Source organism: Mus caroli, chromosome X (assembly GCF_900094665.2).
Source record: "Mus caroli chromosome X, CAROLI_EIJ_v1.1, whole genome shotgun sequence".
Taxonomy (NCBI): domain Eukaryota; kingdom Metazoa; phylum Chordata; class Mammalia; order Rodentia; family Muridae; genus Mus; species Mus caroli.
The window spans coordinates 105,258,663-105,284,973 of NC_034589.1; the positions used below are offsets into that span (position 1 = coordinate 105,258,663).

Sequence of the window (26,311 nt, forward strand, 5' to 3'; positions counted from 1 at the left end):
TATTTGTTCTAACTTCCTTAAGATAGTAACACACAGTTTTAGAATAAATTTGTTGGATTAAAGTCCCCAGAGCTCTTGTCTCTAGCTGCATATGTATCGAAAGATGGCCTAGTCTGCCATCACTGGAAAGAGAGGCCCATTGGACTTGCAAACTTTATATGCCCCAATACAGGGGAATGCCAGGGCCAAAAGAATGGGAATGGGTGGGTAGGAAAGTGGGGGGGATGGTATGGGGGACTTTTGGGATAGCATTGGAAATGTAATTGAGGAAAATACGTAATAATAAATAAATAAATAAATAAATAAATAAATAAATAAATAAAGTCATTTAATGAGCTTTCAAATGGGATGTGATGGAATACATCTATCATGCCAGCACTTTGGAAGCCAAGACAGGTTCTTTATTTCCAGGATAGTCTGGATTACAATAGTGAAACCTTCTCACAAGAAAGGGGAAAAGTTTCACAACCATATTTACCCCCCCCCTTTAAAAAATTATTCATTCACTTTACATCCCAATATCAGTGTCCCCTCTCCTCCAAGTACACTCTCATGCATATCCTTCCCCCATTCTTTCTTCCACTTCTCCTTTGGGAAGGTGGAGCCCCCCCTGGGTATCACCTCCCCAACCTCCACTAACACTCTCTCCACTGACCCCCATCCCCCACAGCAAAATAAGCTACTGCAGGAAAGCACATCCTCTCCCACTGAGGCCAGAAAAGGCAGACCAGTTAGGGGAACAGGTTCTACAGCCAGGCAGGAAATAGATTTAGGGACAGCCCCTGCTCCAGGTTTTTGGGGACCGATATGAAGACATAGCTGCATATCTGCTACATATATGCAGGGCTGCATGGAGAGGGGTAGGTCCCATTCATGCTTGCTCTTTGGTTGGTGGTTCAGTCTCTGAGAGTCCCCCGGGAGTCCAGGTTAGTAGACTCTGTTGGTCTTCCTGTGGAGTTCTTATCTTTTTCAGTTCCTTCTATCCTTGCCCCACAAGACTCTCTGAACCCATTTAATGCTTGGTTGTGGGAGTCTGCATTGGTTTCCATTGGCTGCTGGTGGAGCCTCTCAGAGGACAGTTATGCTAGGCTCCTGTCTGCAAGCATAACAGAGTATGATTAGTAGTGTCAGGGATTGGTGCTTGCCCATGGGATGGACCTCAATTTGGACAAGTCATTGGTTGGGCATTCCCCCCACCCCCTATCTTTGCTCTATATTTGTCTTTGTATATCTTGTAGGCAGGACACATTTTGGGTCACAGATTTTGTGGGTGGGTTTATCTCTCCACTAGGAATCTTGCCTGGCTACAGAAAGTAGCCACTTTAGGATCCCTATTACCCACTGCTAGGAGTCTCAGCTAGAGTTACCCCCCATAGAAACCCTGTGGTCTTCTCCCTCCCTCCATATCTCAGGTCTCTGACATGTCCTAGAAATTGCCCACCCCAACCAACTGCAGATTTCTGTTCTCTCTACCCTGTTCTCCCTATACCTGATCCATCCACATTTTCTTTATCCTTTCTTCAGTGGAGGGACATCTAAGTTGTTTCCAGTTTCTAGTTATTATGAATAAAGCTGCTATGAACATAGTTGAGCAATTGTTCTTGTGGGATGATAGAACATCTTTTGAGTATATGCCCAGTAGTGGTATTGCTGGGTCTTGAGGTAAACTATTCCAAGTTTTCTGAGAAGCTGCCAAATTGATTTTCAGAGTGGTTGTACAAGTTTGCACTACCACTAGCAATGGAGGAGTGCTCCTCTTGCTCCATATCCTCACTAGCATGTGCTGTTGCTTGAGTTTTTGATCTTAGCCATACTGATGGGGTAGAAGGTAGAATCTCAGAGTCATTTTGATTTGAATTTCCTTGGTGACTAATGACATTTAATATTTCTTTAAATGTTTCTTGGTTATTAGAGATTCCTCTGTTGAGAAATATCTGTTTAGCTTTATGTGCCAGTTTTGAATTGGGTTATTTGGGTTGTTCATTTTCTTTTCTTAATCAGTGTTGTATGAATTTGGTTTTCTAGCTAGTTCATCATCATCATTATTGTCACCCACATCCTGCTCCTCCTCCTCCCCCCTCCTCCTTTTCCTCCTCCTCTTCCTCCTCCTCCTCATCATCATCATCAACAACAACAACATCAATAACATTATTTTGCTTCTGTATAAAATTAGGTGATGCCTTCAAGGGTTACTAATACTGTGGGGTTGTCAGTCTTCACACTGAGTGGCCCTTGTCAATTATGCATATATGTTTACAATTTCCTGGTTTTGTTAGGTGTCACTTCTTGCCACTCTTAAGGTTTACCTCAGAAGCCGGGTGTGGCCGCGCACACCTTTAATCCCAGCACTCAGGAGGCAGAGGCAGGCAGATTTCTGAGTTCGAGGCCAGCCTGGTCTACAAAGTGAGTTCCAGGACACCCAGGGCTATACAGAGAAACCCTGTCTCAAAAAACAAACAAACAAACAAAACAAACAAGCAAACAAAAAGGTTTACCTCAGCATCTTGATCTAATAAATTAGAATATAGCTATTTCCTATTTTACAGGGCTTTTATTTAATTTTTATTACCTAATGCATGAAAATGACTTAGGACACTGCTTGGTTTAAGTATTCAATAAATATCATATATATCTCCAAAATATTTCAAAGTATTGATATTACCAGAATTGATACATAAATTTGGACCTATTCCTATGATTATCAGTCTTAGTGTAGATACTTTATTTGCCTCTACCAATCTTCACTCTATATCAACATGCCTAATGTTTTCAGCCCCCTTTCCATTGGTTACATAAGATTCTGTTTCTCTTTTTTTCCAATCAACTCTTTATCGTCCATATATTTATTATTCTAAGTCTTTACAGTATCCGATCTCTCTTTGCCCACTGGTTACAGTCTACACTTACTTTAGAAGATCGTTTCTTTAGTGTAAATTGTTCTTCAGTTCTATTAGTTACTCAGATTTTACTTGTTTTTGCTTTCATAGCACTTTTCAATCCTGTTTCTCTTTCTGTCTCTCTGTGTCTCTCTCTGCACTCCAGCAAGTGTGTGTGTGTGTGTGTGTGTGTGTTGATGAGTATAGGCGAATATGTGTTGAAGCCAGAGGCTGATGTTGGGTGTCTTTTTCAATCAGTGTATTTTCTCTAGACAGCATCGTTCATTGACCTCTCCACAAATAAGGTATCTATACTAAGACCGATAATCATAGGAGTAGGACCAAATTGGCTAGATTGGCTGGCCAGCAAGACCAAGGAATCCTTGTATCTCTCCATAGCCAATGCTGGAATTACAAATTCATATCCCATGCCATGCTTTGGTACATTAGTGCTGAGGATTGAACTCAGCCTCTCATGCTTGTCTGGCAAGCATTTTATGGCTAAGCCATCTCTGCAGTCCTCATTTTTCAGCTCTATAAATGTAGTTGTATGGCATGAACCTTGCATTTAAAAATATTCCAAGCCTATCTCTGATATTTACAAGCTGTGCAACAATAAATGTGTCAACATATCTCAAATAATTTTCTCAGTGAGGAAATGGGAATAAAAATAACTACCTAATACAAGTGCTGTAAGAACAGCAAAATGGATTTTCAAAGAACATGGTACAGGTAATGCTCTGCTTTTTGACCTTTTATGTAGAAATTATCAGTTCGGGAAAATTCATTGAGGTTTACACTTATGACATGTGCTTTTTATTAGTCCTAGTGCAGTAATGCAAAAAAAAAAAAAAAAGAACAAACCCACCAATGCTTTTATTAAAAAAAAAAAAAAAACTAAATAAATGTTAACACAGCTTCTGGTGTGAAACAAATGTTCAATATATTTTTATTAGTATTCCTTGCAAACTGGATTCAGTTTTTATCACTCCAAATTCATTAGTGATCTCTAATCAATATATTTCAGAATATATGTGCAGAATCAGCACTATCACTTTGAATCTTTTTCTCTCACTGACTTTTTCAATATTTCTGGATTATCCCACTCAAATACTAACTGATACAGTCAGGATTATTTTTTATTTAGTGGATTTTTATTTTATAAATTTCTGTGCATGGTTGGTTTTTTTGGTTATTATTATTATTATTGGTTTTTCGAGACAGGGTTTCTCTGTGTAGCCCTGGCTGTCCTGGAGCTCACTTTGTAGATCAGGCTGGCCTCGAACTCAGAAATCTGCCTGCCTCTGCCTCCCGAGTGCTGGGATTAAAGGCGTGCGCCACCACGCCCGGCCCGTGCATGGTTGTTTATGTGTTTATTTGGATGCATTTTTCATTCTTTCTTGTATTTGTAAGAAGACAACTTACTGGGAAATTAGTCAAAGGAACTAACTTTTCCTAACTTTGCTTTTTTTGTTTGTTTGTTTGTTTTATTTTTATTTTTCGGGACAGGGTTTCTCTGTATAGCCCTGGCTGTCCTGGAACTCACTTTATAGACCAGGCTGGCCTCGAACTCAGAAATCTGCCTGCCTCTGCCTCCCGAATGCTAGGATTAAAGGCATGCGCCACCATGCCTGGCAACTTTTTATTTTTTGAGATAAAATGTCAATTTTTAATTTAGACTGGTCAAGAACTCCTGGCTCTACCTCCCAAGTGCTGGGATTATAGATATTTATTGCCAAAATTGGCTTAAAGGAGGTGGTTTTGAAAGGTTATTTGAACTGAAAGCAATAGATGGTAAAAGATTTGGAGACTACTATCACTGAGCAATAGTTTAATTCTGATAAGTAAATGGTGTCAGGGCAGTGCCTAGAGACATGTATATTTGTCAGAGAAATAGCAATAATAGGAATAGGTCAAAAGCGAAATTTGTAAAGAGGTAGGGTTTTTTCTTTTTGCCAGAATAGTTTGCTGTCCAGAGAGCTAAACCTTATGCTTGTGATATGCATATAATTTCCATTAATCTCTAAAGTAGAAGGGTCTCTGAAGGAGATGAAATAATTGCAATAAATTATGAAAACATTAACTCTCGGATACTCCTATTGGAGCGGTAATAGATAAAACACTAAGTGGTAGTGTATAAAAAAGGTTCAAGTCTCAGTCTTTTTTCCTTGTCATATGGTGCTGCATTGGGCAAATAATTTCATCTGAACATCAGCTTCCTCATCTTCTGATAGATATTAACAGTCTCTCCTCCCAATCATTTTCAAAACTTTGCTGTCAGGCTCAAACAAGATAATATATGTAGAGATACTCTGAAGCTCTCATGGCACCACACAGATGCAGGGAATGATTTGTAAGGTACTTGTTACATACCCCCTCCCATGCAGCTGCCATGTGACTGGATGCTACTACACTAGAGCACACGACGTCAGAGAGAGCAATGACCAGTAAACGGATGAAGGCTGTTGCTTAGGGGAGTAGATTTGATTTGGGAAGCATTTCTCAGAGTACAGACCTGGTGGCAAGCTGTGTCTGACTTGTAAGAGTCAGTGTTGTTTGAATTCCACCCTGAACGTGACAACCTGCTGTTTATTTATAGGTGAGTCACTTTTTCTTATAAATTTATAGTTGAATCATGTTAAGCAACTGTGCCTGTTCTGTATCGATGAAGAAAATAGGAAAGAGAAAAAGTGGATTGTTTTTGTTGTTGCTGCTTTTATTAGCTAGGAATATAAAGATTAAAAATAGATATTATAGAAAATAATCAATTAAAATTGTACTATGTATATCTTCAGAAGCATATTTCTGAATTTCTACCATGCAAAACTGTATTTTGCTTAGGAAGACTAAATTTCAGGGATGTTTGAAAAATGATTTTAACTGATATTTTTATGGCTTTGTTTAATGATTGACTAATAAAATAATAGATGTATCTAAGGTGTGCAGTGTGATGTTTTGGCTTACATGTACATTGTGACATGATTGTCATGATCAAGATTATTAACTTCTAACATAGTTGTCTTTTCTCTGTTATAATGAAAACACTTAAGATCTGCCTCTGATGCTTTACTGTTAATAAATATGAAGCAAGCAATGCATTATCAACTATGTTCACATGCTGAATGTTAGGTTAACTGAGGTGTTTTTTTTTTTATGGGATTGTTTCTGTTTATGCAAATCAGATGTCTATCTTGTCTGAGGTACTTGAACCTTACAAAGAAAGAGAGAGGAAATATGAATTAATTGTGATTACATAGTTAAATTGAATTCATGATTTCATTTATATCATAATAAAAAAGAGGAATGAGCTGTAGCACTTTTATCTTGTGCTGCTATGTGGTAGAAGAGACTAGGGAAACTCATGTTTGTGTGCGTGTGTGCCTGTGTGTGTGTGTGTGTGTGTGTGTGTGTGTGTGTGTGTGAGAGAGAGAGAGAGAGAGAGAGAGAGAGACCATGTATGTGTGCTTTTATGAGAACAACATATTCAGAATATCTTGAGGAGGTATAAACGTTTTAATAATGTATGATATGGCTGTTATTGTGGAAATTGTGTCAGAGATTCTGTGCAAATATTACCCTGGCAGTAATAGGACCACCATTACCATGTAGTTTTTATTTTTATCACAAGGAGCTATTGAATTTTTATTAAGTTTTGGTTTATAATTACTGTGAATCTAACATATATAATGGTGGTTTGTCTCCTAAGAATTCATGTTTGTGCTCTGCAAATGGTATATCATTTGTTGGAAAAAACAAGAAGGTGCATGTGAGACTCCTTTGAAATCTGTGACGTGATATTCATAAACAGTAATACTATTATCCCCACATTGTTTACTCAAATCCCTTTACTTAAAATTAGAGGATCTTAGGTTATTTTATATATCTGCAATGCATTCTTAGCTTGCTTGCTTGCTTTTTTACATAAATAACCTTGTGTGTGTGTGTGTGTGTGGCTTATAGCATTTGAAAGGATAAACTTAGCGGGGCAGAAGGTGTAATTAAACCTTGCCAGGTCTTAGTGATTGACATTACACAAAGCTATTGTTAAATTACACATATCTTAAGAGGGAGGTTGGCAATAATTATTAACAAATTAGCACACATTAGTTTATCAGATTAACTTGCAGGGTGCTGAAACCTTAGTAATAAAAACAAACTAAGTATTATGCCCTAACTCTAAACATAAATTCTAAATAAAAATGCCCTTTGCTTAAATAACAAAAAGTAAGGTTTCAACAATTTGAATGTGCCAACCCTAATCTGGCGTCTATGTACTCAAATACTGAAACCTAAGATAATTTCACTGCAAGCATCCCAGAGTCATGTCAGTAATAATAATAATAACAAGAGTTTACATATGTACTGTCGACATCCATAGACTGAGTAAGCAGGAGAGAACCTACGTTGAAGCATCTGATAAAGGTAGTAAACATCTACCTCTGTAAAAATGGACATGAGCCAGCATATTTTCCCCTGCTTGCTAACTGGCTCTAATAATTTCATTTGGTCTGAAGTGATTCATGTATATTCATGCCTGTAAAATGCTTTTTTCTGTGTTGCATCTCTTCTGCTCACTCATCATCATTTGCTTTCCCCTAGCTCATCCTCGGTGTTTGGATGCCCCCCTCCCCGTCCAATCTTTGTGCCTAGATCCTGAAAGACAAGCCTATGCGTGATTTCACGAAATTCTCTATTCTTTTGAGGTGCTTTAAAAATATGGTATGTGGGAGGTATTTATGGAAGTACTACAATGGGGTATAGATCATTAGCCCTTAGCCCCCTTTGTCCCCCTCCAACATGTAATTTGAAACAATTTTTTATCTGTGGGCCTCAGTTTCCCCATCTGTAAAATGAAAGAAATGAATCCCATTATTTTCCAGATTAATTTCAGCTATGTTTAGAATTCATTAATTCTCTTTGTTAAACCAGACAGCATTTGGGGGGGACATGAAATCCCTGGGGAACCTTTTCCCCCCCAGTGAATATGGGTATTAATAGAAAGCTTGATTTACTTTATTGTCGTCACTTTTAGATGTTTCCTTTCATAAAGGATTAAAAAAAATGTGCATTTACCCACCATGGCACGTCTGTCACCCACAGCTTCAATAACGCTTGGTGCAGAAAAAAAAAAAAAAAAAAGGATTTTCAGATACGACACATCTAGGGCCGTACAAAGGAATATAATTTCAGCTTTGTGTGAAATGGAGGCTACCCATTCAGATTTACAGTGTCCAGGGGGGTCAAGGGATGTGGGGTTTGTGTTTTGTTTTGTTTTCCTGTTTTTGTATTTATGACCACTCACACTCCCGTGAAACACAAGAATTTCTCTCTCAGTGTGAAAACAGGGGCACTTCCATGGGTCTCCTTTAAAGCCACAGCATCTCCGTCCAGCGCACGTTACCACGGGGGAACTACTTGAACTAATCCGAAGCATCCGCGGAACATTGGGTAACTACAAAAGACCCTAGTTCTAGCCTTTCCCGACTCCTCCGCCCCCACCCCCAAGTCAGGCCTTCGATTTTATGGTCTGGAAAGCTTAGGACAAGGAGAAGTAGCTTTCCCACAGCCTTTAGGACGGGCTCCGTCCTCCCTTTGACTCGGGTCCCAAGGAACGGTCTCTTTTATTCGCGAGTCTGGGGCCACCTGTTGCTTTCCACTTAAGTTTTCTTCCTCCGCTGCCTTCCCGCGCCCTCGGCGAGTGCCGTGGGCGTGTGTTTCTGGCGGCGAGGCTCCCTCAGGTGCCTTGTCGGCTTTTCCGACAGTTCCGGAGGGAGCGCAAAGTTTGCAGGCGGGTTCCTCCCCGCCTGCAGGGGGCAAGGGTCAAGCCGGGGGCCGGAGGCGCCGCGCTGCGCACGCCCCCGCGCCCCTCCGCCGAGCAGCCGCTACGTCACGTCGACGGCAAGCGGAGGTTCCCCGGCACGCGCCGCCAGTTGCCTGCGAGCGCGGCCAGGGGTGCGACGCGGTGGAGACTCCGGGGCCGGCTGCCGGCCGCTGAGGGGGGCACGGCGGGCACCCCCGGCGAAGACCGGGCTAGGAGAAGAGGCGAGTACCCGTGGAGGGTCCCCGCTGGGGTCCGCCGAGGGGCTTGGGGCGGCGGCGGCGGGCTGCGGGTTCGCGCTCTGAGGAGAAGCCACCCCGCGGGCTGGCCGGAGCGCGCGTGTTCCGGGCGGGCGGGGAGAGGCGCGGGGAGCTGGCGCGAGGCGCCGCGGGGGCGGAAGGAGGCGGTGAGCGCCCTCAGGCCGCTGGGGGGCCCCCCGGGTGGCCTCCTGACAGGGGACACTGCCTTGACGTCGTCGCTCCTCTTCGCGCTTCAAGCGGGGCGTGAAGAGGGTGAGACGGAGAGCTGAGGCGGAACTTCGGCTGACGACTGGAGCCGCCAAAGAGTCTTGAGGGGAGAAGAAGGCGAGGGCGGGAAAAGGGAGCGCAGCGGCGCCAGGTTGGTCCTCTGACGGTTTGGGGCACCCCGCGGCTGGGAGTTTGACCGGCGGCCTCTGAGGTGAAAAGCCGCGATTTCTCTATGTCCTTCGGCTCTGGGCACAGTGGGGAGGTAAAGACAGGCAAGGGGGCGTGGGCTCTGGGAAGGCGGACTTCAGCTCAGCCTTAGGAAAAATTCCCACAAAATTTCGCCGTTGGCAAGCCTTGGGGGGTATCATGCCGGCCATTCCAACCTTAGGATGGTGGCTTCTTGCCTCCCCACGCCCCCCCCCCCCGTCCCCGCCACACCGGGGATGGCTTTTGATTAGATAGCAGTCCAACGGCCCTTTAAATGTCTAAATCCCCAGAGCCCATGATTCACCTTTTATGATCCTTGTCAGCATTATTTATATAATTCTCTTACAGAAATAACCGTGGTCAGTTCAGCTGCTGTTGTAGAATTTGGTTGGCTTTAAATTTTAATGCCCTAATGTCTTGGATGTGGTAATAGGACATCTATTGTGTATTTAAACTACATACAGCTTAATTAGAATGCTAATAATTAGGGGCCCTCCAGTTTCCAGCGTAGCACCCTACACAGGCTGTAGACCCAAGCCCTTCAGCATAAAGCAAGGTTAATTAGCTCTTTTCAAAGCTAGACAACATTCATAGGAATAGACTCTGAGGTCTTAAAAGAACATTTTCCACTATTTTAGGCCACAAATATTTTACTTTTAAAATTTATTTTGCTGGTTTTTGTTTTCTTTCTTTTATTTCCATTCTTAAGAGCTGAGATAAGAACCCTGGGTGAATGTTTTGTATAAATAGACATATGGATTTGCAGCAGTCTGAGAAGACAGGCCACAGTTCTCTTATCTACAGTTAAAAAAAAAGCAGTGGGTGCCAGAAAGGCAAAAATCAAATCATTTGAGTAGATTAGAGAAAAGAATGGAGAAAATTATCCCCATTGCGTACTGAAGACCCATTTCTTTGAAATTAAAGGCCTTTGATGATGCTCTGAAAACACAGCAGTACCACATGTTTAGAAGTAGTGAAATTCCTCATGCTGGGCATAGAGTGAGCACATATCACTTGCTTATTGAAAGTACATATGTACTTGAATGTCATGAAATATTGTCGGTCTTATTGGAACAAACTTTCTGTTGAATGTCAGCTCTTATATGACTGTCATATTAATATTAATTTTATTCTCTTCATAGTAACCGAAGAAAGCTTTCATAGTTCACCATGGTGCTTACCTAAATCTCCTCTATTTTGTCTCCCACCCTCCCTGTTCTATATAGTCCCTGCTTCTCCTCCCATTTCCTGCTGGTGGATGCCTTGCTGCTTTCCTCTGTATTTTAAGACAGCTGACGATCTGACAGTAAGCATCAAGATTTTTTTTCAGATCTGTTTCATTAGTAGCCTTAGTAGTTTGAGATAATTTACTAAGTAAGTGACCCTAATACTTGAGTGAAATATCTAACCTTGTATTGACAATGTAGTAATTGCGAGTTTTCAATAAATTAAAAGTAAGTACAATTAAAGTTGACTACAGTCATCCCCACCAAACTTAAGTTGCCTGGACCAATGGACAAGTGGCTTTGGCTAAAGTAAATGGTCAAAAAAATGAGTCACAAAACAAAACGAGGTTATGTATCTGGGTAAGAGACAGGAAGGGCAGAGCAGGGTCTAATGAGAGAGGGAAAGAGATTAGGAATGTTGGGGAAAATAACCGGAATGCAGTATAAGTATGCATGAAATTATCAAAGAACTAACTTAACAAAAATATTATACCCACAATTTTCATTATCCACAATTTTACCTATTTAATAACCAGATATGGCTAATAACTACCATATTGAACAATGGCAATGTAGAAGATTTTGACATTGTTGAACGTTCTATTAGACGTTCTGGAAAAATCGTGTTAGCACATGCCATTTTTTCCATTTGAGAGTGAAATTCAAGCTCAGTTTTATTACAGAGCAGGTTACAGGTAAACAAAATACTTTCCAGTAATCTAAGAAATGATTATGGAAATAAGGGTCTGAATAAATTGGGCTAAGTGAGGAGGGAAAGAATGGTGGTAGAATTAATCTAATGTGATCATCATCATTAAGGCTTACGATTAATATTTGTTAGACAATTGCTTTGTTATTTTAGAGCATCTTTTAAAATATGTTTATGGTTTATATTTTGTAAAGTATTACTATATAGTAATACAATTTAGTTCAAAGGTAGAACTAAAAGGGAAAATAGGTTTAGCGTGTCTTTCCTATCACAGTATTATATGCCATTTTTTATTTTCTTTTGTTTTACTTGCTTTTGTCTTTTGAAACATGGTCTCACATAGCCCAAATACCTTGAATTCTCTACCTAGCCAAAAGAATGAGCTTGAATTCCCAATCCCCCTGTCTCCCAGGTACCGGAATAGTAGGATTGTCCCACAGTGTGTCTGGCTTATATTTTGCTTAATGTAGTGGTTTAGAGTTGAGTGATCCGGCATGGATCCTGGAAGCTGAAAAAAAAAGTGCCTTCAAGATTATCAAGACTAATAATGATTCACATTTTCAGATGAATATTTCGATTCCAGAAAGCATTTTACACCTATTTTTTCTGTAGGTGGGGCAGATTTTATAATTTTCCCTCCATGGCTTATTTTTGTCTCCTTTTCTTTGGTTTGACTCAGATGCCACCTGCTGCATGAAGCTGTTTTCTGTACAGATAAGCATGAACTTCTTAACTTTTTTATATAGTTCTATTAAAGTTAATTAAGGTTCATGTATTTTCTTCTCTAGTGGAGGCCTTCAATTCCTCCTACAAAAAAGAAATCATTTAGAACATGTATTTGAATTTTTTGTATTATTCTAAACAACCGATTCTCTAGATTATAGTTACTAATTACTAACAATGTGATCATTACTAATGGTCAAGTATTTTCTTCCAAACCTCCATACCTTATAATAGATGATAATAAAATGTATAGTGTATAATGAATAAAGCATCAACCTTATTAAGTTCTATTTTCTCATTCTTAGGTATTAAGATTTTCTCTGTCCATTCTGAGAGATGGCACAATTGTTTCGTTATTTCCAGGGAGATCCTGTTGTGACATCCTCTCCCACTGAAGTTCGTATGTGGGTAGAAGGTAAGATACTTGAAACAGTTCTTATTTCTGTCTTTCCATGTTACACTTTATCTCTTTATAATGTTAGGAGACCATATTTTACAGACTTATGGTACATAAAAATAACACTTTTCAGTCTTTCAAAGAAGTTGTTTCAATATTTAAAGTTTATACCCAAACCTGGTAAATTTAAGTTCACACCATTGTATTTTATGCAAATAGGTTACAAGAATAATTTTGTAATTGGGGTGAGGATGTACCTTATTGTTAGAAAGCTAGTTTAGCATGTGCAAGTGCCAGGGTTTATTTCAAGCAATATACATGATTACATTCACATGCATAAAAAGAATCATTTCCTTGTCTAAATTAATACATTCCTTATGTAGATATTTGAATTAGTGCATTAATTACAATTGAACTAATATATTGATTATTAGATGCTCTCAAAGCATACAGAAATATTGATAGCATATAAATAAAGAACACTAGTAGATATGTTATATATCATTTTTACAGAAAGAGAAGGCAATGTAGGGAAATGAGCACAATGAAAGGAGAGATAAATGTAATTAATTTTATTACTAATTAAGCTTAGTTACTAGGTTTAACCTTTGAGGGATGAGGTTAAGTTTAAATCCATCACATGGTGTTCATATTTACAGATATTTAGTGAATAATACATTTATTGATAAGGGGGAAACCAAAGATAATCTTTCTTTAATTTTCTTTATTACTATCAAAGCAAAGAATATTATGGGAAAATTTCAGTTCTCAGCATTTTTTTAAGCTATGGAATCCCTCCTCTAAAGATAATACGTATCATTGAGATATTTGAGAGCACTTTTGACATAGTGATTGGTAATAACGGTTTAGAGTATTCTATTTTAAGCAAATTGGATCAGGTAATGCATAGATGACAATAAAATATTTATAAAAATTAAATTCTTTTAAAATTTCCTCTATAAAATAGCTTTGCATATTGTTTTCTCATATTTTGTTAAAATGGTATATTTACCTAGCAAGGAAATTATAGTAAACCATTTAAATTGTATCAAATTATTTTAATGTAGAATCATTTCAATAAACATAGCATTCCATGTGTTTTTTCACATTTAATACTCATGTTTAAAAATTTTAATCTCTGAAAAATGAAATTCCTTAAAGCCAATATTTTTGTATTTTATACAATTTTATAAGTATTTTAGGAATAACAACTTGGTTTCTACTTTTAAAATGAAGTTCTGATATCTCAATTGCTATTTCTATCTTTGTTTCTGTGAATTATCTTCTAGTTTTCAAACTTTGAATTTATATACTAATGAAAACAGTGCTAATATAAGGAGAAATTTCACACTTCCTGTGGTCCCATAACATTTCCTTTCTTTCTCAGTACACTTTCTGTCAGGTATTCTAACATTGGCTTGATGTTTATGTGTGTATGAATTCACATTTTATCTTCCTTATAAAGTTTAAAATTTTTGAAGTTATGAAACAATATATTCCATTTTTATATATAATAATATGTATCAAATTCCTTATATATAGTATTGCTCATTAAATAATATTACTGGCAATATAATGACTTTAATATTTCTAATTTCAATTTTTCTCTAATATTATCCTTAAGAAATATTTAAGACTGCACATTTAGTTAACCTTTGTTTGGTGGTATGGGCATATTTTATAACAGTATTTGTTAAAACAATTTAAATAGGCAGATAATGAATTATAGACACCTGATCTTACTGCTTCTCATTCTTTCACCAAATAAACAAAGACCTTTTCGGTACTGGACTCCTAGCTCTAATTGGTCTAATTCATTATGTGGCAAAGTTATTGTATATATAAATGAATTCTGTAATATGAAGAGAAAAACAAATATGTTAAAATCAATTGGACATATTGAAGATCTTTTTCACAGCTCTGAAAAGACATAGGTGTATATAGGTAACATTTATGTTAGAATGTCTCAATATCTTTTTTTTTTTCAGAGCTGAGGACCGAACCTATGGCCTTGCACTTGCTAGGCAAGTGCTCTACCACTGAGCTAAATCTCCAACCCCCCTCCTCCCAATATTTTATTTTTAAACTGGGTCATCTGAGATTTTTATATATAGTGCTGCATATTTAAGTTTAGGTAATTACATTTTTAAATTAAAACATAATTAGATAATTCTTCTCATTCCATTTCTCCTTCCACACATTCTCTCTCAAATTTATTGCATATTTTTTAATTATTGCAGCATATATGTTTATAAACACATATGCAAATATATAAAAACAAGTTGTTGAATCCCTTTAGTGCTGTGGTCCCTGAAGAAGACTAATTCCCCCTATTTTATCAGTCATTAATTGCCTGTTATCTCTTTATCTAGGGGTACAAGGGGGCAATGTGTGGTGAGATTTCACTCTTCTATATTGGCATGCCAACTGGGATTGTCATTGTTGAGTTTAGGCAGCCATGTTGTTAAGATTTTGTGATTGTAACTTGTCTCTCATATCTAGAATACATAATCATGTTATAGACTTGGTTCTCCTGCTCTTACAGTCTTCCCACACACTTTTCTACAGTGTTCCCTGTAGGGAAGTATGTGTAAGGAGTATGTTGTAGGTGTGTCACCTGTGTCACAGTTGTCCTCCATATTTTGACTAGATATGGCTTTCTATGATGGCCTTCATTTGCTACAAAAAGAAGCTTTTTAAATTAGGCCTGAGAGCTACACTTCTATGTGGGTATAGGGATAAGAATTTAGAATACATTTAGGAATTATACTGATATAAGAAAGTAGCCATACTGGGTTGTTCTCTAGGGTACATGAACTCTCTAACCATGGATAGTTAGCCATGTTTACATTACTAGGCATGTTTTTCCTCCTTTTGAGCAGACCTTAAGTCCATTAAGTCCATGGTAGCCAACAGCTACCATAAATATATAGGTGCCACTACTAGGCTTTTAAGGTAATCTTGCCCTGTTGGTCACTATTGTGTCATAGAAATCACAATTAGATAGGACCATTGATTACTTCCTGTTCCTGGTAGCTTGCATCGTTGCTTCTGGTAATACGAGAGAGTTAGTCTTTGGGGAGGAAGCTTTCAAATCAGACTCATCTAGATTCTTCCAAGTTCACACAGTGTCTTAATGATGTCATTGGCAATTAGTGCTTACCTTCAGTTTCGAGGAGACAACCAAGGGCAATAGAAATAGACTATCTTGTTTTGAGAGCATGTTGGACTACCCTGACAAACAACTTGAAAGAAGGTCTCTGGTCCTTCCTATGGGGACTTGTCTGTGGCTCTTCAGGAAGGGATTATCACCCCAAGCTGCATAACTATGTTTATTTAAACTATATGTGTATGTATACATATATACTTATATGCATTACATGTAGCTTTAGGTAAATATGAATTAATATGATTCCCTATGCATTTTCAAGTCTTTTTAGTGTTATTGATCTCTCTTCCTTACCTCAATTAATTCTTCTATTTCCCCATTACTTCCTTCTTATCATCTGTGTATCCTATTTCCTCTCTAGAGCCCCTTGCTCTGCATTGTTGTATTTTTACTTTCCTTGTTTCTGTGGTTACTGCAGGTTATATACTCATGTAAGAAGGTTTGCATCTAGGAATAATAAATGCAGGAGAACATAAAAGATTTGTCTTTTTGGGTTGGAAATACATCATCCAACAAAATATTTCATAGTTTCATTTTAACCTGAAAATTTCATTATTATATTTTTCTTTACAGATGAATATATTCCATAGTGTATATGTGCCCTATTTTCATTATCCATTCATCAGGTGAAGGACATTTAGCTTGTTTCCATTTTCTAGTTATTGTGAATAGAGTAGCAATGAGCATAGCTGCACAAGTACCAGTGATTTCCAGAGTGGATGTACCAGTTTACAGTCTAAAAACAAGTGAACAAGGGCTCCCCCTTTCTCCCATATCCTCTTTAGTATTTGTGGTTAGTTGTTTTCTGACTGGAGTAAGATGATATTTTAAAGTAGTTTTAATTTGCATTTTTCTAATTGCTAGGGATGCTAAAAACTTTTTGAGCTATTTACTAGCTCAAATTTTAATTTGTTTTAGAACTCTGTGCAGATCCATAGCCACTTGTTTTATATTCTCTATTTTAAAATTTTATTGCTATTTTTAATCTTTAAAATTAAGACATGACATTATCATTTCCCTCTTCCTTTTCTTACCTCCAATTACTCCCGTGTATCCCCACCCATGCATACTTGAAATCATGATTTTTTTCTTTAGTTGTTATTACATGCTTCCTTATTTTGTGTGTGTACATGTATGTATTAAATAGATGTATATATAATATATATATTTATATAAACATGTATTCACATATATTTCCATGTAATATATGTTTATATATTATATGAATATGTAAAACTATACATATACATAGATGCATATACATGCACACACTTATACATACATACATACACACACACACACACACACACACACACACTTAACCTGTTCAGTCTGTCTAGTGTTACTTGGTATTGGATAACCAATGAGGGGACACATTCCTGGAAATGCCTGTTTCTCTGTTCTCAGCATTCCTTAGCTGCCTGTCTGTCTCTTGGTGACATATTTCTCTTCCATTTTAGCATGTTTATTCGTATTGTACTTTTCAGTTATTATTTAGGCAGCCATATTGTAGAGGTAGCACGAGTGGAGCTTCTCTGTCATTTGTAATAAAAACAGTGTCAACAGCAGCTTTTCTGGTCTTCTGCTCTTAAAATATTCCTCCTTCCTGTTTTGTGATATTCACTGAATCTTATGTGCAGGATTTATGTTGTAGATTTATCAATTGGGGCTGGACACATCATAATTACTTATTTAATGTATTTTGACGAGCTATAGATTTCTGTAATGGTTTTCTTCTGTTGTAAGCGCAGGTTTCTCTGATGAGAGATGCACACACATATACATACATACATATATACATATACATCATGAGTTTTTTTCGTTAGTTGTTATTACATGCTTCCTTATTTTGTGAAGCTTAGATCAATTCTTGATCTAAGAGCCTGAACCACTGGAGTTCTGTTTAAGAAATTCCCCCCTTTCCCAACCCCCTCCAGTGCCAATTAGTTTGAGGCTCTTTCCCACTTTCTGTGGGAAAACTCTACTTACCTGTGAGAATAAGAATGAATATTTAGAATGCAGTTGGGAAGTATACTGACTTTGAAAAGTGGCAGCAATAGGTTCTCTTCAAGATCCATGATCTCAGTCACTCCAGGTGGTTAGCTCCCTTTCCAGTATTCAATGTGATTTTCCTCTGTGTTGGTGGGCTTTACCTCCAGTTAGGTAAAGTAAAAAAAAAAAAAAACTTGTTGTTTTTCACCAAATTATGAGTGCCATTATTGCACTGTATTGAGACTGCTGGTCTTCCTATGGGGTCACCCTCCTCTTCAGCTTCTTCCAGCCTTTCCGTGATTCAATTACAGGGGTCCCTAATTTCAGCCCAATGGTTTGGTATATATATATGCAGCTGTTAATCAATTCTTGATCTAAGAGCCTGAACCATTGGAGTTCTGTTTAAGAAATCCCCCCTTTTTCCAACCCCCTCCAATGCCAATTAGTTTGAGGCTCTTTCCCACTTTCTGTTCTACTATATCGAGTGTATCTGGTTGATGTCCTTTATCCACTTGGACTTGAGCTTTGTGCATGGTGACAAATATGGATCTATATTTAATAGATACGAGGAAAGTGGGCATCATAATCTTGTCCCTGATTTTAGTGGGATTGATTCAAGTATTGCTCCATTTAATTTGGTATTGGCTGTTGGTTTACAGTAAATTGCTTTTATTATATTTAGGTATGGACCTTGAATTCCTCCTCTCTATTTAACATGAAAGAGGTGTTGTATTTTGTTGAAGGCTTTTTAGGCATTTAATGAGATGATTGTGTCACTTTTTTCCTTGAGTTTGTTAATATAGTAGAATGTGTTAATGAATTTTTGTATATTGAACCAACCCTGCACCCCTGGGATGAAACCTACTTGTGAAACCTACTTGATTGTGGTGAATAATGGTTTTGATGTGTTCTTGGATTCAGACTGCTAGAATTTTATTGAGTATTTTTTGCATCAGTATTCATAACTGAAATTGGTCTGAAGTTCTCTTTCTTTGTTGGGTTTTTGTGTGATTTAGGTATCAGAGTAACTGTGGCTTCACAGAATAAATTAGGTAGTGTTCTTAGTCTATTTTATGAAGTAGTTTGAGGTGTGTTGGTATTAGCTCTTATTTGAAGGTCTGGTAGAATTCTGTGCTAAATCCATCTGGCCCTGGGCTTCTTTTAGTTGGGAGGTTTTTAATGATTTCTTCTATTTCCTTAGGGGATATGGACCTGTGTAGATGGCTAATCTGATCTTGATTTAAGTTTGGTACATGGTATCTGTCTAGAAAAATCATCCATTTCATCTAAATTTTCCAGTTTCATTGAGTATAAACTTTTATAGTAGGATCTGATGTTTTTTTGAATTTCTTGTTCCTGTTGCTCTGTCTCCATTTTCATTTCTGATTTTGTTAATTTGGATACTATTTCTGTGCCCTTTAGTTAGTTTGGCTAGAGGTTTATCTATCTTGTTGATTTTTCTCAAAGAACCAGCTTTTGGTTTTGTTGTTTCTTTGTATTGTTTTCTTTGTTTCTGTTTGGTTGATTTCTGCCCTGAATTTGAGTATTTCCTGCTGTCTACTCCTCTCAGGTATGTTTGCTTCTTTTTTGTTCTAGGGTTTTCAGGTGTACTGTTAAGTCGCTAGTATAGAATCTGTCCAATTCTTTACCAGGGCATGTAGTGCTGTGAATTTTCCTCTTAGCACTGATTTCATTGTGTCCTGTAAGTTTGGGTATGGTTTGTCATAATTTTCATTGAATTCCAGGAAGTGTTTAATTTCTTTCTTTACTTCTTCCCTGACCAAGTTATCATTGAGAAGACAGTTGTTCAGTTTCTATAGGTATGTAGATTTTCTGCTGTTTTTGTTGCTATTGAAGTCTAGCCTTGATCCCTGATGATCTCATAGGATGCATGGGATTATTTCAATTTTCATGTATCTGTTTAGGCTTGTTTTGTGACTGATTATATGGTCAATTTTGGAGAAGGTATCATGTTCTAAGAAGAAGGTATCATATTCTAAGAAGAAGGTATATTCTTTTGTTTTAGGGTGAAATGAATCTGTTAATTCCATTTGGTTCATAACCTCTATTAGTTTCCCTGTGTCTCTGTTTAGTTTCTGTTTCAATGGTCTCTCCATTGTGGAGAGTGGGTTGTTGAAGTCTCTCACTATTATTGTGTGGGGTTCAATGTGTTTTGAGCTTTAGTAAAGTTTCTTTAATGAATATGGGATACCTTGAATTTGGGGCATAGATGTTCCAAATTGAGACTTTCTCTTGGTTGATATTTCCTTTGATGAGTATGAAGTGTCCTGCATCTTAGTTGATAGCTTTTTGTTGAAGTCTATTTTATTGGGTATTGGAATAGCAACTCCTGCTTGTTTCTTGGGACCATTTGCTTGGAAGACTTTTTTACAACCTTTTATTCTGAGGTAGTGTCTGTCTTTGTCATTGAGGTGTTTTTTTTCTTTTTTCTGTATGCAGCAAAATGCTGGATCTTGATTATGTATCCAGTCTCTTATCTTATGCCTTTTTATTGAGGAATTAATTCACTTGATATTGAGAGATATTAAAGACAGATGATTGTTAGTTCCTTGTGTTTGTTGTTGTAGGTGGAGTTATGTGTATGTGATTCTCTCCTTTTTGTTTTGCTGTGAGATAATTTCTTGTTTTTTCTTTGGTGTAGACACCCTCCCTTTGTTGGAGTTTTGCTTCTAGTATGCAGTCTGGCTGGATTGTTAGATAGATATTGTTTAAATTTGGTTTTGTCATGGAACATTTTGTTTTCTCCATCTATGATGATTGCCTCTTGACGTCTGGTTATCCCTGGTGTTAGCTGGTCTGTGTGTCTCTGTCTGGAGCCTGCTTCCTGTGTCTCTGGGTTGCTGCAGTTCTCCTGGAAGATCTTCAGACTGAAATCTTCAGAGGAGCAGTCAAGCTGATGATCTGCCCCAGTGAAAGGTACAGCTTGGAAGGGAGGTGGAGATCAATTGGAGGAAAGTGTTCCTGCTTCTGCTGGGTGCCTCAGGGGTCCCAGGTGCTGCAGTTATTTCTGAGGGTCACTTACATGTTGCCCTGGGTGTGGCAGATCTCCTGGAAAGCCTTCAGACTGTGGGGTTTTCACAGGGGCAGAAAAGCTGATGATCTGCCACAGTGGAAGGTACAGGCCAGAAGCTCTACCAGTAATCTTAAAATTGTACCTTTATTTATAGAGAGATGTAATGTATGTTGGTTGAACTAATTAATTACTAAGTCATATTTTATAAACATTTAAAAATTATTTTTATGACTATGTTTATAGTTAGGATAATATATCAATTAATTTGATATATTCATGTTAAAAGTTTTAGTACATTGTCAAACATAAATTAAGTATCTTAGGGATTTGGATAGTTTTGCCTTTTTTTTTTTTTTTACTCTTCCCCCACTCTGTGTCCTCACTTATATCTCTATTTTCTACTATTTCTAACTCCTCTTTTTGCTACAAGTTTAGCTAAATCAAATATTGTCCAACACCAGATAATTAGATTTTTTGTATTGAGATTTTAATTATGGTACATGACCAGCTAAACAATCTTTGTTCTTAAGACCACTGTGAATTAATCAGTCCTCATACATTTTTATTAATAAGACATGTACATGATTGATTTACCTATAAAATACTTATAAATGTCAATTCAGTTAAGGGATTAATTTTATAAAATAGATAAATGTATTCCTAATGATTATTTTTTTGTAGGGCAGTGTAGTATGATATGATTATACAATATTTTATAATATAGAATAGTATATAGAAATGGAAACATAAGCAACAGATTAATTTTTTGCATAAAGCAGTTCTACTTGGGTAGAAATAGACCAGTGAGTATATATTTACAGTATTAATTTTTACATTGACTAAAAGATTAAAGTCTAAATCCTTACGAATTTTGTAGAATATCTTAAAATTCCAATTAAATAGTTATTTTCCAGTAACCTAACCCATATCTACCACAGTTACTTACTTTATGAGTCTTAATCTTATTTTTTAATTTATTGATTTTTCCAAGGTATTTTTCATTGATTTCCTCTTTTGAATTTTATTTTATATTGTTGTTGTATTGTTTTCTTCTGCTTCTTTTGAATTTATTTTCTTTTTCTTCTAATTTCCTTAGTGGAAATCTTAAATCATTGCTTTTAGATCTTTATTAACAAAAATCCATCTCTTCAGTGTTATAGATTTTCATCTAAATCCTTTTCATAAATTTTTGATAAGTGATGTTTTAATTTTTATATAGTGGAGAAATAAAAGCTGTGAATTTTTACATCTTCTTAGAGATTGACTTGTCATATTATCTACTTAATATCTGATACTATTTCTTGGTAGAAGATTGACTGTGATTGAAATCATACTTAATAGTAATAAAGTAATAGCATTCTTTTTAATTTAATTATTTATTTACATTCCAAATGTTGTACTTCCTTCCAGTCCCCCCTCATAGAATTCTTCATTCCTCCCACCTCCCCTTTGCCTTTGAGAAGGTGTTCCCTAACCACCCACTCCCACCCACCCAACTCTACCTCCCTCACCCCCCAGGCATCCTCTTTCCCTGGGGCATCTAGTCTCTACAGGATTAGGTGCATCCTCTCTCTACGGAGTCCTTCCTTCCCAGACAAGGAAGTCCTCTGCTACATAGTGCCTGGTATGTGTGTGTAGGGGCGGGGGGACTGAGCAGTCCCTGTATGCTCTTTGGTTAGTGATTTAATCTCTGGAAGCTCTGAGAGGTTCAGGTTAGTTGATACTCTTGTTCTTCCTATGAGGTTGCTATCCCCTTCAGTTCTTTCAACCTTTACCCCAGCTCTCCCATAGAGCTCCCCAACTTCAGCCCATTGTTTGGCTGTAAGTAGCTGCATCTGTGTTAGCTGCCTGTAGAGCCCTTCAGAGGACAGTCATGCTAGGTTCCTGTCTGTAGGCACAACATAGCATCAGTAATAGTGTCAGGGTTTGATGCCTGCACATGGCATAGATCCCAAGTTGGGCATGTTACTGGATGCTTTGTGCAAGGTGACAAATAGAGATCTATTTTCATTTTCATGCATCCAGACTTCTGGTAGACCAGCATCATTTATTGAATATGTTGTCTTTTTTCTATTGTATGGTTTTGGCTTCTTTGTCACAGATCAAGTGACCATAGGTGTGTGGGTTTATTTTTGGGTTTTTGATTCTATTGCATTGATCAACCTGTCTGGTTTTTTGATTTTTTTTTTTTTTTTTTTTTTTTTTTGGTTTTTCGAGACAGGATTTCTCTGTATAGCCCTGGCTGTCCTGGAACTCACTTTGTAGAGCATGCTGGCCTCGAACTCAGAAACCCACCTGCCTCTCTTTGCCTCCCAAGTGCTGGAATTAAAGGCGTGTGCCACCACTGCCCGGCACCAGTTTGTTCTTATCACTATCACTATTGCTTTGTAGTACAACTTAAGGTCAAGGGATGGTGATTTCACCAGAAGAACTTTTATTGTTGAGAATTATTATTTTTATTAAGATTTTTATTTATTTACCTCCAAAATGTTGCCCCCTCCAAGTTCTCCCCTTACAGAGACTTTCTCCATTGCCTATCCACTTCTCTTGTGAGAGGGTGGTACCCCTGGGATATTTCCCCACCCTGGGACATCAAGTCTCAGCCTAATTAGGCAATCCTCTCCCACTGAGGCCAGATAAGGAATCCCTGTTGGAGATCAGATAGGACAGTCAGGCTACAGCTGTAGAGAGCCTCCACTCTAGTTGTTGGGCAGCCCACATGGAGTCTGAGCTGCACTTCTGCTACATACATGCCTGGGTCCTCATTGCAGTCTCTGTGTGTTCTTTGGTTCATGGTTCAGTCTCTGAGAGCTCCAAGAGGTCAGGGTTAGTTGACTCTGTTGGTTCTCCTGTGGGGTTCCCATCTCTTTCAGGGATTTCAATCCTTCCCCCAAGTCTTCCATAAGAGTCCATGACCTTTGTCCAATGTTTGGCTGTGGATATCTGCATCTGTTTCACTCAGCTGTGGGATAGAGCCTCTGAGTCCAGTTATGCTAGGATCCTGTCTACAAACATAATAGAGTATCATTAATAATAACATCAAGGATTGGTTATTAGTTGGCCATTCCCTCAGTCTCTGTTCCATCTTTGTACCTGCATTTGTTTTAGATAGAACCTGCATTTTGGGTGGGAAGTTTTGTGGGTGTGCTGGTGTATTTATGGATCCACTGGGGGTCCTTCCTGGCTATAGGAGGTAGCCTTTTCAGTTTCCATGTACCTACTGTTAGGCATTTAGCCTAAGGTCACTCGCATTGACTCCTGGGTGCCTTCCCTATCTTAGGTCTCTGGTACTTTCTAGAGGTTCCCCCTAACCATGCCCCCAGCAGCTGCAGATTTCCATGCATTCTCCTGGCTCCCTGTGGCTGTCTCATGTCTCTCCCCACACTTGCCCCCAATTCCCCTCCCTGTCCCCTCTGCCACTCAGTTCCTTCCCTCCATCTGCCTCCTATGACTTTTATTTCTTCTAAGTGTGATTCAAGCTTCCTCTCTTATGCCTTCCTTCTTGTTAAACTTCTTTGATCCTGTGTGGTGTATCATAGATATTCTGTGGTTTATGGCTAATATCTACTTATCAGTGACTACATACCATGCATGTCCTTTGGGGTTTGGGTTGCTTCACTCAGGATATTTTCTAGGTCCTTCTATTTGCCTGCAGAATTCATAATGTCCCAGTTTTTAATGGCTGAACACTATTCCATTGAGTAAATGAACCACATTTTCTGAATGCATTCTTCACTTGAGGGACATCTGGATTGTTTCCAGTTTCTGATTAATCTGAGTAAGGCTGTTATGAGCATAGTGGAGCACATATCCCTGTGGTATGGTGCAGCATATTTTGGGTATATGCCTAGGGGTGGTATAGCTGGGTGTTCAGCTAGAACTATTTGAGTTTTTCCTCTTGGCCATTGGTGTAAGGTAGAATGTCAGGGTTGTTTTGATTTGCATTTTCCTGGTGACAAAGGAAGTTCAGTATTTCTTTTTTTTAAATTAGGTATTTTCTTCATTTACATTTCCAATGCTATCCCAAAAGTCCCCCATACCCTACCCACCCACTCCCACTTCTTGGCCCTGGCATTCCCCTGTACTGAGGCATATAAAGTTTGCAAGACCAGTGGGCCTCTCTTCCCAGTGATGGCCGACTAGGCCACCTTCTGCTACATATGCAGCTAGAGTCACAAGCTCTGTGGGTACTGGTTAGTTTATATTGTTGTTCCACCTATTGGGTTGCAGATCCCTTTCAGTGAATGCTTCTATTTCCTTTGGGGTTATAGGGTTGTTTAAATAGTTTATCTGATCTTTATTTAACTTTGTTAAGTGGCATCTGTTCAGAAAATCATTCACTTTATTTAGATTTTCCAATTTTGTGGAGCATAGGATTTTGAAGTAAAACCTAATGATTCTTTGAATTTCCTCATTGTCAATTGTTATTTTCCCCCTTCCTTTTCTGAAGTTGTTAATTTGGATATTGTTTCTCTTGTCTTTTGTTTATCTTTCCTCAAAGACCGAGCCCTTGTTTTGCTTAATGTGTGTGTGTGTGTGCACGTGTGTACTGTAAGTATCTGCATTTGTCTTGGTCAGTTGCTGGTAGAGCCTCTTAGAGGACAGCTATGCCAGGCTTCTGTCTGCATGCACAATATGGCCTCAGTAATAGTGTCAGGATTTGGTGTACATGCATGGAATGGATCCCAAGTTGAGCTGATAACTGGTGGCCTTTCTTTCAGTCTCTGCTCCATTTTTTCACTGCAGTTCTTTTAGACAGGAACAGTTCTGGGTTAAAAATTTTGAAGATGGGTGGGTGGCCCCCTGCATTGACTAGGGGAAATGCCTATTTACTGGAAGTGGTCTGTTCCAGTTCTATTTCCCCACTGTTGGATATTTTGGCTAATGTCACCCCTGTTAGTCTGATCATTTAATGTTTTGATTAACATTTGACTGGAGGAATTTCTTTTCTGGTCCAATCTGTTTCCTGTTCCATAGGTTTCTTGTACAATTATGGCCATGTCTTGCTTTAGGTTAGAGAAGTTTTCTTCTGTGATTTTGTTGAAGATTTTTTCTGGCCTTTTGAGTTGGAAATCTTCACTCTCTTCTATTCCTAGTATTCTTAACTTTGGTCCTTTCATTGTGTTCTGGATTTCTTGGATGTTATATGTTAGGAGCCTTTTATGCTTTGCACTTTCTTTGACCGTTGTGTCAATATCTTCTATGCCTGAAATTCTCTCTTCTATTTCTTGTATCCTGTTGGTGTTTCCTAGGTTTTCCATCTCCAGGGTTGCCTCCGTTTGTGATTTGTTTATTGTTTCTATTTCCATTTTTAGGTCTTGGACTGCTTTGTTCAATTCTTTCACCTGTTTCATTGTGTTTTACTGTATGTTTTTAAGGAATTTATTTGTTTCCTGTTTAAGGCCTTCTACCTCTTTGACCATGTTTTCTTTTATTTCTTTAAGTGGGTTATTTATATTCTCCTTAAAGGTCTCATAATCTTCATGAGATGAGATTTTAGGTCAGCATCATCCTTTTCAGGTGTGTTAGGTTATCCAGGCCTTGCTGTGGTGGGAGAACTGTATTCTGATGGGGCCAAAATACTTTGGTTTCTTTTTCTTTTTTTTTCTTTTTTTTTTTTTTACATATTTCCCTCAATTACATTTCCAATGCTATCCCAAAAGTCCCCCATACCGCCCCCCACTTCCCTACCC

At 38.1% G+C, this 26,311-nt stretch overlaps 1 protein-coding gene across 1 annotated transcript in view; it reads left to right on the forward strand.

Annotated features, from left to right (window-relative positions):
* Positions 1-10,592: 10,592 nt before the first annotated feature.
* The window catches only part of LOC110286342, a 193,464-nt gene continuing 177,745 nt past the window's right edge, over positions 10,593-26,311 (forward strand). The window contains exons 1-2 of the mRNA XM_021152742.2: positions 10,593-10,674; positions 12,332-12,441. Coding sequence (XP_021008401.1) covers positions 12,363-12,441 — 79 coding nt within the window. The 5' untranslated portion in view covers positions 10,593-10,674; positions 12,332-12,362. The remainder of the gene's footprint in view (positions 10,675-12,331; positions 12,442-26,311) is intronic.